Below are 17,401 nucleotides of genomic sequence, written 5' to 3'. Positions count from 1 at the left end.
ACAAAATGTCGACATGTTCAGAAAGTCAGCAACCACAATGTCAACTTGCAACATGTCAACACCGACAAAATGTTGACATGTTCAAAATGTCAACAACCAAAATGTTGATCGGTGCATAATATGGACACGTAATTTTAAACCGAACCCTAACATTTCTATTGTTGACATTTTAACCGTGTCAACATTTCATGTGACATCATTTTGACTGTATTGTCAATTTGACAACATGTTGGGTGTTAACATTTTAACAATTTTGACATTATGACATTTAACATTAAGGTGTCAACCATTTTTGACTGTAAACATGATGACTACATCCCCTGCTAAATCTAGTAATTAACATAAGGCTAAGTGCAATCATGGTGGCTTTCCTGACAGCAACATGTTTTTCTGTACAATATGTCATATACAAGTTGAACATTTGTGTGTTAGAGAATATGAATAATAATCTATCATGAGTATGAATATTTACTTTCAGACTCATTAATCTTTATTATATAAAATGTTTCTTCATACAGTGACAGTATGTCTTGTCTATCAAATTGGGATTGTGCAGATCAGACAGGTTCTCAATTGCTGCTGAAAATATTAGTAATATATCATGTAAAAGTTATTTATTACCTAAGACAGAAATGAGAAACTACATTCTTTAATGGCTATATATTTTATATGTTTAACCCATATTTCTATCATTATCTCTATCATGAGGTTAAGTCCCAATCTCCTGATAATGGCATCAGCAACTACCAGTGTGTGTTATGTCACCGCCAAATGTTCACCTAATTATAGTTACTATAATACAAACAATACCCTTCCTTAAATGGAGTGTTAAAAACTAAGGACATGATGTGAATTGTGAATCACCTTCCACCCAGGTGCTTCTTCAATGGTCCAAAGAGATGGAATCAGTTGCAACCAGGTCAGGGCTGTAGGGAGGATGGTCCAGTACCTCACAATGGTAGTGCTGTAATAATTGTAATTTTCGACAAATTGTTCTCCGCAACTACTGTAGCTCAGTATGTCACAGTAGCAGACAGCATTGACAGTATCTCCCTTGGTGAGGAAATTAACAAGAAGCACACCCTTGTGGTCCTAAAACACGGTTGCTATGACCTTCTTTGCTGTTGGAGTTGTTTTGAATTTCTTTGAAGGTGGTGATGAAGCATTCCATGTAATGGATGCTTGCTTCGTCTGAAGTGTCACATGATGCACCCAAGTTTCATCGCCTGTAACATTACACTACAGGAACTGCACTCCCTCCTCATGGCACCGCATCAAGTGCACGAAAGACAATCTCATCCCATTGGTTTTGTGAACTTCTGTGATTTTATTTTTTGGACCCAGCATAATCATTTTTTCCTGTACCCCAGTTGCTCATGAACGATGTTGTGCACTGTACCAACTGAGATGTTCAGCTCATCAGCAATATCACTTACTCAAATGCATCTCTCCTGGATCAGACCTTCAATGCGGCACAAATTGTCATCTGTGGTGGACATACCGTATATGCTTGAGTATAAGCCGAGTTTTTCAGCACATTTTTTGTGCTGAAAAAGTACCCCCTCGGCTTATACTCGAGTGAAGTGTAGTGCTGACTGGACGGAGTTAGGTCGGCACTGCACAGCACAAACACACAGCCGCCGGAGCCGGCAGCTGTGTGTTTGCTGTAATCAGCAGCTGCTGAGAGTCTGTCAGACTCTCAGCGGCTGCTGCTGCTCCCACTGCAGGAGCCATCTTCTGGCTCCCGCAGTGGGTAATGGGAGAGACGTCACGAGTAATGACGTCTCTCCCATGCAAAGCGGCCGGAGGAGCTGTTAGCGGCGGGACCAGGAGCGGGAGTTTCAGGAAAGTGATTTTTTTTTTTATTCTTATTAAGTCTCTCTCTACCGGGGGGGGGCTACTGGGGGCACTACCAGGGGGCGATTACTACAGGGGGCACTACCAGGGTGCGATAGCTACAGGGGGCACTACCAGGGGGCGATTACTACAGGGGGCACTAAAAGAGGGGATTACCACTGGGGGAACTACCAGGGGAAGATTACTACAGGGGGCACTACCAGGGGGGGATTACTACAGGGGGGCACTAAAAGGGGGGATTACCACTGGGGGTACTACCAGGGGGGGATTACTACAGGGGGCACTAAAGGGGGGATTACCACTGGGGGTACTACCAGGGGTGATTACTACTGGGGGCACTGAAAGGGGGGATTACTGGGGGCACTACCAGGAGGGATTACTACTGGGGGCACAACCAGGGGGAATTACTACTGGGGGCACTACCAGCTGCTGCCATTTCCCACCCTAGGCTTATACTCGAGTCAATAAGTTTTCCCAGTTTTTTGTGGTAAAAGTAGGTACCTCGGCTTATATTCGGGTCGACTTATACTCGAGTATATACGGTACTTGGCCAGCCGGATCGCTGCTCATCTTGAACGCCTGTCTTGCCATTATCAAAGGCAGTCCACCAAACCCAAACCTGTTTCCATGACATGACATTATCTCCATACACCTCAATAGTTGGCGATAAATTTTAGCCGCTGATGTTGGCTTTAGATGCAAAAATCTGATCACACTAGCACCTCAATGTTTAACCATGTTTCCGCCAGCCCCGCCGTCCTACAACTGATGTTGGGACAGTATGACTGATATGAGACATAGTCTAATGGCTGTGAGGGGAAGCAGTGTACTACCTGCTCTGGCCTGGCTAGAAATTAGAATGAAATTGAGAACATTCTTGTTACCTTATTTAATGATCTACAATCGTATATACAGACTATTTTCTGCCACAAAGTCTATAAGTGATAGTAATCTGACTGCAAAAAAATGGTCTTGAAAGTTTGTGTAACTTGAAATACAAATAACCAGCTTTGTTTTGTTCTTGCCTACAATGAATACACATCTGTCCATTATTATCACCATGATGACATACACGGTTTGAAGATGTCTGGATATGTGAATTTAGCATTTCAGAGAATCATTTATGTCAAGTATTTTATGTGAAATGTATATATTTTACATAGAAAAAGGAGATTTTTAAGACTTAACCAAAGAAATCTTTCGGACTGTAGGAAAATAGGATCGGATTAACAATGGGTGCGGATGGGTCTACAGCCCTCAGCCTCTACATAAAAATAGGTCCATTATTATTGACAGCATGATGACTGTCAGTAACCCAGCTGGCCATACAGTTGGCCATAAATCATAATTAGTGATACTAAGGGGTATATTTACTATAGTGAGAGTTTTTAGAATTGGAGATGTTGTCCATAGCAACCAATCAGATTGTACTTAACATTTAACCAGCACCTTCTAGAAGATAATAGCTAGAATCGGATTGGTTGCTATGGGCAACATCTACAATGCTAAACACTCTCACTTTAGTAAATTTACCCATAAATTTCTATTTTCTTCACAAAATTATGCATTTTCTCTATATATGCTTATTTAGGGAGCTATTGGGGCTGATAGTGTAGGGGTGTGCACAGGGGTGTAGCGAGGGTGGTTCCAGGGGAGCATGAGCTCCAGGCGCCAAAATGGACAGAGGGCTCCATCCAGGGTTCTGGAATTCATGGGACACTGCACAGTGTGATGGCCACCTGTTAGCTTTATCTTGGTTTGTTTACTCTATATCCTAAATAAATTATGGATCTCAGATACATTTCATGCTCCCTCAAGCTGCCCAGATTGCCTCCCCTCCAGCCCTCCCTCCTCTGTAATCATCTTCTGTCACCTTTCCTGTCAGAGTGATGTAAGAGTGATTTCATTCACTTCTCAACTCTTTAATTCTCTCCCTTCTCTACCCTGTGATCGGCTCTTTGCCCCTGTCCACTCCTTTTTTATTGGCTTCTGTCTCCATTCCTCTCCATTTCTTTTCTTATTGGCTTCTGTCACCACCCATCTTCTCTCCTTTTCTTATTGGCTTCTGTCACTGGCCCTCTCTGATTGGATTTGCCTCTCTCCTCTCCTTTTCTTATTGGCTCCTGTCACTGGCCCTCTCTGATTGGCTCTCCTTCATATTGGCCTCTGTCACCTCCCCTCTCTGATCGGCACTTTCCTCTCCCCTCTCCTCTTTGATTCCCTCCCTCCTTCTCTCCTCATTCATTCATTGTGCTTCAATGGACCTAATAGTTACACATCTGAGGTAAAATCCTAAACTTCAATTATAAGGTATGAGTTTAAAAAGAGTCACTGCTTTGCTATTTAAAGTAATGGTGGTGTTCCCAGGCATGACCACAGTGTTATTAGACATGACCACACAGTATTATTTGAAAGGTCTTTTAAAAAATATAAGGAGACCTGAAATAATAATAATGATTAGTAGTACTCACATTAATATAGGTGCAATGTAAATTTGCAAAGTAGGAGCATAGCTAAGAAGGGAGCTTCCCATAGGTGTTCCCACTCCAGTGAAAGCTGCTTGGGGCAGTAATAAGCTGTGCACCCTGTGGAATTTCACTCTAGCACATGTACTCTGTCAATTTAAGTTAAATGATCAGAATATATAATACAATCTCCTCTATTGACTAATAACAATGATTCAAAGGAGATAAAAGTCAGATCCTAGGTACTATACATAAATAAAGCAGTGTCAAAGGAGCTACTCCTTAATGTCACATTCCCCCAGTGGGACCTCAACGCCCAGCGTGATACTGCCACTGTTTGCTGTTTATCTCTTCACTTCATCACTTCAGTATTCCCCTACAGGCTGGCCATACCCTGCTGACACAGTTCAGTACAGGGGGAGCGCTATGACATGCACTTTCTCCGGGCGCCATGGTTCCACACTACTCCTCTGGGTGTAAACATCCACATGACACTGGCTACACACACCTGGGTCGGCTCCGATGTTTAAATTGGGTCTGACCCGGGTCACAGACGTGTTGGACCCGTGTTCAATATCCCGGGTTGGACCTAGTATTTCTATACCCCTTTCAGACATAAGACCCGGAAAATTCCCAGGTCTCAGTCTGAGACCCACATTCACACTACACCAAATCCAGGAAATTCTAGGGTTGGATATGTTTACACTGAACCAATTCCCCTGGAATTTGGTGTGGATTTAAAAGGGACACTTTTGTTCACAGTAATAACATAATATAAAACAATTAGCATTTTTAGAGTAAAAGGCGCACAGTTTGTTTGTTTCCAATTTTGTTTTTCTATTGAAAACCAATACATTTTTACATTACAATACGTTGAGTCTCCCATATCCAAAAATTCCGAAATACGGAATTATTTTGGCATGACTGAGATAATGAAACCATTTTTGATGGTTCAATGTACACAAACTTTGTCTAAGGCACAAGTTATTAAAGATATTGTATACAATTATCTTCAGGCTCTGTGTATAAGGTGTATATGAAACATAAATGAATTTCATGTCTGTACACAAACTTTGCTTGAGCCACAAAATTATTGAAAATATTGTATAAAATTAACTGCAGACTGTGTGTATAAGGTGTATGTAACACATAAATGCACTATGTGTGTATATTTGGGTTCCCATTCCCAAGATATTTCATTATGATATGCAATTATTCCAAAATACAGAATATTCCGTTATCCAAAATACCCCTGGTCCCAAGCATTTTGGATATGGGAGACTCACCTGTAATACAATTATGAATATAGCCTTCATAAAGTGTTGGTCTATACAAAGACTACATTTCCACATAAAATAATACACACTTACATTTGTTTGCTCCCCAGTCATGTGGTTCAGGTGCCTGCTGTTGATGTCATCTGCAGGTGCACGGAACAGCCAATGAGAAAGTTTTCTTAAAACCTGGGTCTAAAAACCTGGGATGGATGCATTCACACTAGAGCCTACCGTGCTTGCACCTGGGAAAAACCCTGGTACAGAGCAAGGTCTTCGACCTAGGTTGTTTCTGTTCACACATAGCAAAAACCAGGGTTGATGCACGTTCACGACCAAAAACCTGGGTTTTTGCTGTATGTCTGAAAGGGGTATAATCTGAAAAGTGTATTAATTACACTTGCAAAGCTTTACTGCAATATTAAGTACACACATTACAAGATGTGTACAAATAGAGTACAAAATGACATCTCTAGGTAGACAGCAATGCCTGTAAGTGGATGTAAGTATCAGTGGATGTGATTAATTACCAGAGCTATTAGAGCTGGCCACTGCTTTTAATTTGCTTTAAAACAAATTTCTAAATTTAACCTGGTGAATCCTATTTAAATTAGGTCGGAATCAAAATAATATTCAGTGGACCCAAATTTAATAAATTAATCTTTAGGCAAATTAATTAAATCTAATCAACAAAAATTCCTCTGCACAGAAGGTTTTCATTGTAGGGAGACATTAAAGTTGTTGCTACAACTGTGTGAGCCTGCTGTCCACAAGTATAAACAGGTGGAATTCATAAATCAATTCACAATAAACCTAAATTTAGCAAATTATATCTCAGTTAACAGAGCCATCAGGAAAATAAAAATATTACATCTACCAGCTACAGGTGGTCAATATAGTTAACCCAGAATAATGCAAAATAATTTTCTGACAAATACATTTCTAAAGCTGGCCATACACACTACAATTATCGGGGCGATTCGCCCGATATCCACAGATCGCCCCGATAATTGTAGCATGGGTGCGAGCGACCAAGTGTTAAATATTGCTCGGTCGGGCATGCCGGATTGTCCAGCATGCTCGTCCGATGCGATATTTAGGGGGTAAACTGTCGGCCGCATCGGACAGTGTATGCCCAGCCGCGGCCGATAGACCGATATTTCCTGTGTTCCTTCCCATGGAAGGAACAGGGAAATGTCTCCACCCCCGGGGGCGGAGCGCAGATGTCGGGGATAATACACTGTGAGAAATCTCACAGTGTATGCCAAAGACATCTGCGGCTGGCAGGCTGCCACATAAAATGTCTGTCGGTCTGACAGGCATTTTATCTGGACGTGTATGCCCAGCTAAAGAAAATCTGTGGAGGACAGTCAGAAAGCAGATTCTAGTCCTACTTCTAGAAAATGGTAACAATAAGAAAAGAAACATCGCTTAAATGTATATAGATACATCAACATTTAAAATTTGGCATGGAGGCCAGATATCAATTAATAAAATAAAATATGTAATGAATCAAATAATACAATTGTGTCAGTTCATAAGAACAATATAAATTTAAAATATGCACAAAAAGTATGCTTGTAAAAACATGGACTACATTAGGACCTCACTGTATATGCATGCAGAGTATGGGAAATAGAGCCCCATAATATGATGTAATGCAATTAGAGTTATACTGCACAGTCATTTCCAGCCCAAGGTACTAAATGAGGGATGTTATATCCTTCCCAATGCAATAGGTTTTTGGCATTGCTTATAAATAAATGTTTCCAGTCTCTCGAGATTTTCCCAGCATAGATTGCAGATGTATAATTACTAGTATCTTGTGAGAATCCAAGAGTTGAACTGGTTGCAGTCTCAATAAAAGTCATCGTGCTACCTTGTGAATATATCCCAAGACATGCTGGTCAGTAGAGAGGTAAGGAGAAAAAAGCTTGTCTTTGCAAACTCTGAATCCTGACAAGAGACTTGTGAACTTGATTGAGACAATCCGCTTCGGCTTGCTACTCAACTACTATTGATACTTTATGTAAAGAACTTGACTCTGGTCTTGGCTACTCTCCTGGTTATATTCCGTCTGACTGTCCGCATACCAGACCCTGGAAAATTATTTAATGAAGTAGCTACATGCTATCAGCATGTAAGAACCCTGGAATTAACTTGACATGGCTCTTGTATTTTCCCTTGTATATTATTTAATTGCCAGCTAGAGCGCCAAACCCAGGATGGTCCAGACCATGCTTAATCCGCCGTTGACCTTGTGTCTTCTGTTTTGTCCAAGTTTGTGACATTGTTTATGAGTCTCTGTGACACTTGTAGTAATTTTCAGTGGTGGAACTACTGCCATTTTATGGATGCAACCACTCTAGGTACTGGGGGAGGGAATTCCATTCTACTCTCCATAGGCCCTCCTCTGAGCATATGTGAGGGTTGGGGGTTGGCGCACGTGCACTAAAGAAGGGATGGGGAACCTCAGGCCCGGGGGCCGTATATAAATCCCACGGAATCATTTGGTCTGGCCCCCTGAGCTTTTTTCTGCTAGCCTCATCTGGCTAGCAGGGTGTCTGGAATGGCACCCTGCAGCCAGTATCTATGCAGCAGTGCCGCCTGGAGCATCCTTAGGACGCTTCAGACGGTCACACCACTGCCCTTGCAGTTCCCCGGAGCATCCTTAGGATGCTACGGGCATTGCTGTAATCACTTGGAAAGGTAACCCCGCCATATGTGATGGCAAACAGATGTTATATACTGTATATCAAAATGGTCCTCGGCAGAAAAAGGGTTCCCCACCCCTGCACTAAAGCTTCATTTGGGGCTTCACTGTGCATCTGCTGGCCCTGGGACCTTGAGATGGTAGACTGGACTCCTCCAAATTTTTCAATGGTGTCTGCTGATGTGTTCCACCCCTAGTCCTGTCTGTCATGAATATCCTATTGTCCTGTGCTGTTGTTTACCCTGTAACTTCATGGTTAAAGTTGCTATCTTCGTTTGTTTCTCTGGCCTGCTTCTATCACCTTTACTGCTGAAGAATGTAGTTCCAGATACTGTATTATCCAAGTCCTGCAGCCATGAAGTAGACTAAGGCAGTCTAGCAAGAAAGTGCTTCTATAGGCAAAGAGGGCTCTGACACTGGAAACTTGAATATCCAGTAGGGATTTGAATGTCAGATCATTTCCCATTCCCATTCTCATGTTATTCCTGACTTGGTCCTGTCTGATACCCTGTATTGTGTCAATGTTCTGTTCATGTTTGCCATGATTATGGTCTTGAGCCCTGTCTGTTGAATACCCATTTGATTTTGACCCTTTGCTGTCTGATTGCACATTCTGGACCTGACCCTATCCTTTCTTACTATACTCCTGTCTTGACTTTTACCCTAGGTTGTTATCTCTGTCTTTGCTATCCAAAAGGTCAACAGGAAAAATAACCTATCCTTAAATATTCTCTAAACTGTATTCCTCTTATTGAATTTGTGTTTGTTCTTTCTAGTTGAATTATACAAATATACCCTTACATAACTGAATACATTTAATGTTTATTCATAGGCTTGTTTGGCACCACAATTTTCTTGAACACTTTGACAGCAGCCTCACATAATTACTCTGTACTGTTACTGATATTTAGATGCTTGGATTGGCTCTGTTTTGACCTACCACATCCAATGTCCAACTAGTGCACACGTTGAGAGTAGGAGACAAGCTGAAATCTGTGCAGCCTCTAACATTCAAGCAGGGTAAAGAGTGGCGAAGTAGACCAGTGGAGAATTTGCCCATAGTAACCAATCAACTTCAAGGTTGCATTTATTAAGTATATTCTATAAAACGATAAGTGCGATGGAAGCCTGATTGGTTGCTATAGACAACTTCTCCACTGATCCACTTCTCCACTCTTTACACTTCTTGATACAGTATACAGTATACCCATCAGCCATAACATTTAACCACCTGCCTAATATTGTGTAGGTCCCCTCGTGCCACCAAAACATCTCTAACCCATCGAGGCATGGACTTCACAAGACCTCTGACATTGTCCTGTGGTATCTGGCACCAAGATGTCAGCAGCATATCCTTTAAGTCCTGTAAGTTGCGAGGTGTTCCTCCATGTTTTTCTAGCACATCTGACATGCTTGATCAGATTGAGATCTGTAGAATTTGGAGGCTAAATCAACACCTTGGAAATTTACTAAGCGTCGGGTTCTAAACCCCGGCAGTTTGGTGGTGGTTTGACGGCGGGTTCTAAACCCCGGGGGTTTGGTGGCAGTTTGGCGGCGGTTTCTAAATGACAGCCCTGTTCTAAAATTTGTTTTGACAGTGGTTTTTACAGTGGTTTTGCAGCGGTTTTGGCCTTAGTAAATCCGCGGATAGCAAAACTGCTGCCAAACCGCCACAAAGTTTAGAACCCAATGCTTAGTAAATTCTGCCCCTGGAGTTCTTTGTGATGTTCCACCAACCAATCCTGAATATTTTTGCAGTGTTTCAGAATGCATTATCCCACTGAAAGAGGCCACTGAAATTAGGGAATACCATTGCCATGAAGGGGTATACTTGGTCTGCAACAATGTTTAGGTAGGTGGTACTTATAAAGTAACCGCCACATGAATGCCAAGTTTTCCCAACATAACATTGTCCAGAGCATCACACTGCCTCCACCACCTTACCTTCTTCCCATAGTGCATTCTTGTGCCATCTCTTCCCCAGATAAATGACAAACACACACCTGGCTATCCACATGATGTAAAAGAAAACCTTGATTCATTAGACCAGGCCATCTTCTTCCATTGCTCTGTGGCCCAGTTCTGATGCTCATGTGCCCATTGTAAGTTATTTTATCTGTGGACCGGGGTCAGCATGGACACTCTGACTAATCTTCAAGTATGCAGCCCCATACGCAAATAGCTGCAATGCCCTGTGGACCTCATTCAGACTTGCACGCAAGCGCTTGAGCGCTCGCAAGTGGGTTGATGTTTGGCTGTGCGCACACGCAGCGGCCGCACTGCGCATGCACAAGCCCTGGAGCGAGAGAGAAATTCTCTCGCTCCGTGGCTCACTACAAAAGGGGAGGCTGTCGATGTTGATCAACAGCTCGACACGTTTTGTAGGCGTGGCGGAGGGTGGCTTCACAAACGGAGACGTTCCCAAGTGAACGCCTGCCGGTTGTGGACGGCCCCACTGACATCACCAGTGATGTCAGTGGAAGAGCTTCCGGCTCTATTAGTGCCGAAAGCTCTCTGGGGCTTGCGGCAGATGAGACCCTATCACAAGGGTCTCGTCACAAGCCTCGATGGTCTTGACCATCACGACCATCATCCTGGCCACTCGTTAAAGCTGTGGGCCAGGAGGCCGGATCATTTTTTAGATGCGGCCGCCCTCATTCAGAGCGAGCGCTCGCATTTTGTGAGCGGCTCTGATTGAGGTCCTGTGTGTTCTGACACCATAGTTGCCATTAATGATTTTAGTAATTTGTGCTACAGTAGCTCTTCTATGGGATAGGACCAGACAGGCTAGCCTTTGCTCCCCAAGATCATCAATGAGCCTTGTGCACCCATTAACCTGTTGTCCAGTTCAACAGTTGTCCTTCTTTGGACCACTTTTGGTAGGTACTAATCACTGCATACAGGGAACACCCACCAAAAGACCTGATGTTTTCAAGATGTTCTGACCCAGTCGTCTAGCAATCACAATTTGGTCCTTGTCACTTAGATTCTTACACTTGCCCATTTTTCCTGTTTCCAACACATCAACTTCGAGAACTTACTGTTTACCTGCTGCAGGTCCATATCTATAATGGGTACAGGATGTGCAGTGAACATGTGCCCCTGCATTCAGGGGGCCCACACCGCACACCTTGCACCCATATGGTCTTTATACTTACTTGTCAGTTGTCTCCAGAGTGCTGCTCTACAGTGCCGGGCTGGTGCTACAGAGCAGCAAAAATCACTGGAAAAATGGCAGCGCTATTTTCCATAAGACCTGCACATGCACAGTAGATTCTGGCACTAGGCCAGTATCTACTGTACCGCTAGAGTCTGCACAGGGGCCCCCTCCTCTCTTAAAATGCCCCTGACCTGCTGCCTAATATATCCAAGCCCTTGACAGGTGCCATTGTAGCAAGACAATTAATGTTATTCACTTTACCTGTCAGTGGTTTTAATGTTATGGCTGTTGGCTGTATCTCCCCCTAGTGCATGGGGAGAAAACATTTTGGGAAATCCATATCTTAATCTGTGTGAATGGTACCCATTGCTTCCGAGCTGTGTGTGAAGTGTAGATTGCCAAAAGAGGCTTGTGTATGACCAATATCTTATTATTTAGATTGCTTCGGAAGATTTGCTGGGTATTGGAAATCTTACATCCAGAGCTGTCTTTTATGATGCTGAAATTTCTGTCAGCTCAGGCTGACTGGCTTCAGGCATGTCCTATATAAAAAGGTATTGCTGTTTGAAGGTTTATTGGTTAGTAACAACATTTCCTCCTTTGTAGGCACTTCCAGTGGTTGATGTACTCGTTCCTTTTCATTGTTTGGACTTGTGGGAATGAGGAGCAGCTCTTCTTTGGTTCAAGAGAGAATTCAAAGAAAATGAAAGATTTCAAGTTATAAACATGCAAGGTAATAAAGAAATATATAAATATGTGCATGTGTTGGGATACAGTCATTGATTCTGATCAAAATAGATCTATGTTAATATAGAAATGTTAAAGGAAAATAACTTAAGAAATTAGTAAACTTAAATCAAATCAATTAGGATCCGCCATTAAAGTGGCGTATCTATAACGGGTGCAGTGTGTGCAGGGCACACGGGTCCCCCGGGTCCAGGGGGGCCCCGCACTGCATACCCTAAACTTACCTGTCCGTGGTCCCGCGTCAGGTTTCAGCGCTGCTCAGACCACCGGAAAATGGCCGCTGCGGCCATTTTTCCGGTGTTCTGCTCATGTGCAGTAGACTCCGGGCACACTCTAGTGTCCAGAGTCTACTAATGCTCCGGTGGCTGGCCAGCCGCATCAGTCGGCTGCCGGCCACTGGGGAGAGAGGAGGGCACACAGGCCCCCTCCTCTTTTAAGACGCCCCTGCCCCATCAGTAATATGTAATATAATAGCAACATAAAAGCCAGAGGCCACATGCTGATCAGTGCCTTAGCAACACTGTGACACTGTGACCCTTGCCCTAGTTGCAGATGCACTACTTCAGTATTTAAACAATATATTTCTAATGTGCTGGGTTTCTCAATGTCTAGGTGATCAGTCTCAATAATATATGAGACTATTCTGGAGGAACTTCTGCTCATCACAATGTAATAATCAATTCAGGGTGTTGTTTATTTAAAGGTGTCTATAATGTACCACAAATTATGTTTCCACTCCCATTTGCAGGTATTTGTTCTTTCTTCTTCTTTCATGCTCTGCCTATCAGTGACCTAATTAGCCATTCCATAGAGCCTTCTAATAAAGCAGGTCCTTGCCAGAATCAGTCTCAATCAGCAGCGGCTCCTGCCCTCCTACCTGAGGGGGGCTGCTGCTGGCCTGGGTCTCAGTGCCTGCTAAATGAATCTGGCAGGTGCACGCCAAACACGGCTTCCCGAAAGGCAGAGCAGCGGCTTCCACTCTAAGCCACTCTCTGCTGATCGCAGCCCAGACTGGCAGTCTCAGGGGGAGGAGACACCTCCCCCTGGTGGTCTGTTTTCAGCGTGACTGGCAGGCGGTGCTTCCAATAGGAAGCCACCTCCAGTCACAGTAAAACCAGTGCAGTTCATGAACAGTGGAGGATTTTACTGGGGGGGGTGCTGCAGCCTTGGTAAGATCCGCCACTGGTCTCAATCATGTTCTCTCCTTCCTAAGCCTGATAGACATTTAGGTAGATGATTAATGGAGGGATTTTCTTTAATGTGGGAGAAAAGGTGAAACGATTAAGCACTGCAGGCTTCCTGCTCTGTGAATAGGCAGTGCTGATCAGTCTATGGGGGAGATGTATCATAACTATTAAAATCAAATTGCAATGATTGAGCATGCTAACAGGCAAGAAATAGGAAGTGCGTAAGGATTCCTAAAAATAAAAGTAGAAACATAGCACTATGTGCAATATATAAACACAAGGTTCCATGGTGATGAAACTACATTAAAATTAAATCATGTGGCCATAGAGCCAACAGCCAAATTTAATTATTTCATGGTACAACCACTTTAAATCTATATAATACTTTTTTCATACATATAATTCTTATTTCCAGTATTTGGTTAGATACAGTATATTATATATCTGACATGAATTGTCCTTATATTATTTTTATTTTACATTTGATCTAATAAATGTATTTTCTCTACTTGTGTGTATGTGGGAGGGAGTTTGGAGTTAACAACATGGGGCTTGGCTTCAGTGATACCACGACCTCTGTGTAAGAGAAAAAGGGGTGAAACCTGATTTAATAATCATCAATCAGAACTTGAGTACCTCTGCGGTATATGCAGACTCTGGTATGCAGCCTCTTATTAGTCAGCTTCCAGATGCACTCTCTAATTCGGGCATAGTATCAGGTGAACAGATATCACCCATACTTACCTGCAGACAGCTGGCATACGCGCACACAGGGGGGTTTTGAGTACCTAGAAACCCCCCCTGGCCGCCGCTCCATCGCCGCGCAGCTAAACAGCATTTTATTTATTTTTTTATTAAAAGGAGCTGCCGGAGTTCAGCCAACTGTGGCTGCGGCTAGAGCTAGGCTGGCTGACTGACTGTAGGGGGAGCTGTTCTGGTAGCGCGCAGCTCCTCCTAGGATGGATGGGGCATTGACTGGAAGAGGGCCAGGCTGTGAGCTGCCGCTGGGTGACTGCATACCTGGCGCTTTATCCTGGACCTGGAGCCCAGGTGAAGTAATGTGGGGGGTGCCCAGTGGGAGAGGAGCCGCCGGCAGGGAGGGTGTTTGCCAGTGGGGGTGTTTAATAACTGACGCTGTGAAAGATGTGTGTGTGTGTATGTATGTGTGTCAGTGTCTGTGTTGGTGTGTGTGTCTGTGTGTAGTCTTTGTAAGTGTCTGTCTAGGTTAGAGTGTGTGTGTGTGTCTGAGTCACTGTGTGTGACATGCCGAACTGACTGTCCATCATCCAAATATATGTGTATATATATATATATATGTGTGTATATGACTGTGTATATATATATATATATCCACAGTTCTGCTGGCACTCTGAACTATGCTGTGACACCTTGATCCTGTGCCAGAATCCAATATCATACACCCCCAAAAAACAAATGGCACTAAGACACTGGTGTAAAGAACAATAGATTTTATTGTAAAAAAATCAACAGTTTGTATGGTCCTGACGACTAACTATTGTTCTTTACAACAGTGTCCTAGTGCCGTTTGTTTTTTGGAGATATATATATATATATTATTTGTGGTTAGATTTTTTTTTTTGTATTTGGAAACCCCCCCTTTCAAATTCCTGCGTTTGCCACTGGCTGGGACTAATTTTGTACCCCCTTGCCATGAGATAATTTGGAGGAAGGTGGGTAGAATTAGTCATCACTGCCTGGGTTCTACATTAGTTACTCTGCTGCTATATAGTATGTTCAGCCAATGGAATCAGTGGAAATTGTTGGAGTGATTTTGTCGCAATGGAATGTGGGGGGATGGAGAATTTCATGCTCATGACCTCTTAGTAAGAGGCTCTTACTGCCAGAACAATCTCTGCCTAATCAAGAATCAGAACTCATATACTGTTCAAAGACTTGTGCAGAACGATAATCTTAATAACATTTAAAATGAAAACCTTTACACTAATGTCCATTCATTGCAATGGCAATGTATAAACAGATACTGTGACACATTTCTTCTATAAGTTTACATTCAAGATTGTAAAATCAGGAAAAATTGTATGAACCAGGAAACATGTGCCATGCTAATGACTTTTCTTCCCCTTCTGTGATATCATGCACTAATTTTCTGCAAGTGTACGTGGGATAGGAAAGCTTTATAATAAAAATGAAAACTAGATTGTTGAGAGATGAGATATGATGAGTTGGGAAGGGGTGCATGTGCCTGTACAACTTTTTCTGGGAGGGACTTAGGGTTAGGCACCCCCCGGGAGGTTAGGGTTAGGCAAGGGGGAGGGAGGGTTAGGGTTAGGAACCCCCGGGGGGGACTAAGGTTTAAGCGGCGGAGAAGGGGGGGTTAGGTTTAGGCACTTAGAGGGCGGATTAGGGTTAGGCACTGGGGGGGGGAGGTTAAGGTTAGGCACCCTAAAGGAGGGTTAGGGAGTTAGAATTAGGTTAGTATATACTTACCTTCGACGATTGGGATTTCCTCCTCTGCCAGCCTCCTGCTGTCGGGATTCCAACCGCCGGGCACAGGTGCGGTGGTAAATCATATTTAAATAAAAACACCTCAGTGGAAAAAAATAGAGAACACAGTGAACCAGAATCTAAAGAACCTGCCGTAGCTGAATAAGGATAAATGCTGGATGGTGTACCATACTCACAGGATTGTGAATAAAGGTGTTCCTATAAAGGTTTCTTTAAAGGTCTCCATGTCCAAATGGAGAGATGAAGGAAAAACACCAGCTGTGTCAAAAGTAACAAACAACAGGCGTACCCTACTTACAGTGTACACTGTTTACATCAAGGTTTCTTTCTGTATTCTACAAGCCCCACAGAAGTAACCATAGGATGGAATTATGAAAGTAAATATGCTTGTACCAGTATGGTAAAATCACACTGATTTACTGAACAATTATAAAACAACAAATGTATATGAACATCCTAATGAAGCAGAAACCATATATGGTTTGCAAGGTAGATGGAAGTCTACATCACCTTTTTTTTGGGTAGAAATATCCTGACTGCCGCAATATAGGTGGCAAAAATCCTCCAGTCCTAATGGTCCAATGATCCACAACCCTTCACCAATGCATTACAACCAGAGTATTTTTCAATATTGATATTAGAATTTAATCTGACCAAAAAGTGTCGAAATAGGCTAAGCAGTGAAGGTTTTTATATATAAACAGTATTCAGAGGAATTTTGCCAACATAATCTCAGTCCCGTAAATTGTCAAGCAGGAGTCGAATCTGCTGACTAGTAAATTCAGTAGAATTTCAGCTAATTGCTGCCAATTCACCAAACATTTGCCAACTGCAGTATTTTATATAAACTGCAGAATTAGGCATCATCATCTCCCATTGTAATAAAGTGGTGAATGAGGGTTTTGGTAGTCTGAAGGCACTTCCTGTTATAGTGGAAACCACCCCATTCTGTATACAACAAGGGAAAATGCTGGCCATATATTTTTTTCCTTGCACATATTTTGTACTATGAACCTGGCGCAAAGTTGTCCACTAATTGCATCACCAATGCAAAATTATGGTAATGCCGCAGGAGACATCTTATGTAAAAAGATCTCAGGACACAGCCATTGCATGATTTGCGTGAACATCGGCCATAAGGGTAAGCCTCAAATTATTAAGGATGGCCGTGGAATTCACATAGCTGGTGCCAGTGAAGCTGTGTCCTAAGACGCAGACACTGGCCTCCACATGCCCAGAAAACGGGGTCAACGTGTCCACTGTTCCTGAGACGCTGGCCATTGCTGCCCCTTCCCCAACTATCATCGCAGATGCCAATCGGCACATGCGCAGTACAGATCCTGCACATGCGCTGATCTCCCACCATCAGAGTTGTACGGAAACCTTCAGGTTTGTATATTACTTGCATATAAATCTGAATTAGGCCCTATATATACTTTCCACAATTTTGAGAAGTCAAATTTTCTGCAAGATGATCAAGTACAAGAATGACTAAATATTAGGCATGGCTT

The 17,401-nt window shown here is 42.9% G+C and overlaps 1 protein-coding gene across 1 annotated transcript in view; it reads left to right on the top strand.

Moving 5' to 3' along the window:
• RTN4R (reticulon 4 receptor) overlaps nucleotides 1-17,401 on the top strand; it is a 282,799-nt gene that overhangs the window by 140,142 nt on the left and 125,256 nt on the right. The window contains exon 3 of the mRNA XM_088465492.1: nucleotides 12,076-12,202. Within this exon, the coding sequence (XP_088321618.1) occupies nucleotides 12,196-12,202 (7 nt within the window). The 5' untranslated portion in view covers nucleotides 12,076-12,195. The remainder of the gene's footprint in view (nucleotides 1-12,075; nucleotides 12,203-17,401) is intronic.

The sequence above is a fragment of the Taudactylus pleione genome, unplaced genomic scaffold (assembly GCF_031769625.1).
Source record: "Taudactylus pleione unplaced genomic scaffold, aTauple2 ptg000062l, whole genome shotgun sequence".
NCBI classification, from domain to species: Eukaryota; Metazoa; Chordata; class Amphibia; order Anura; family Myobatrachidae; genus Taudactylus; species Taudactylus pleione.
Note: the sequence above shows the minus strand (reverse complement) of the source record. Positions and strands in the feature narration are given on the sequence as shown.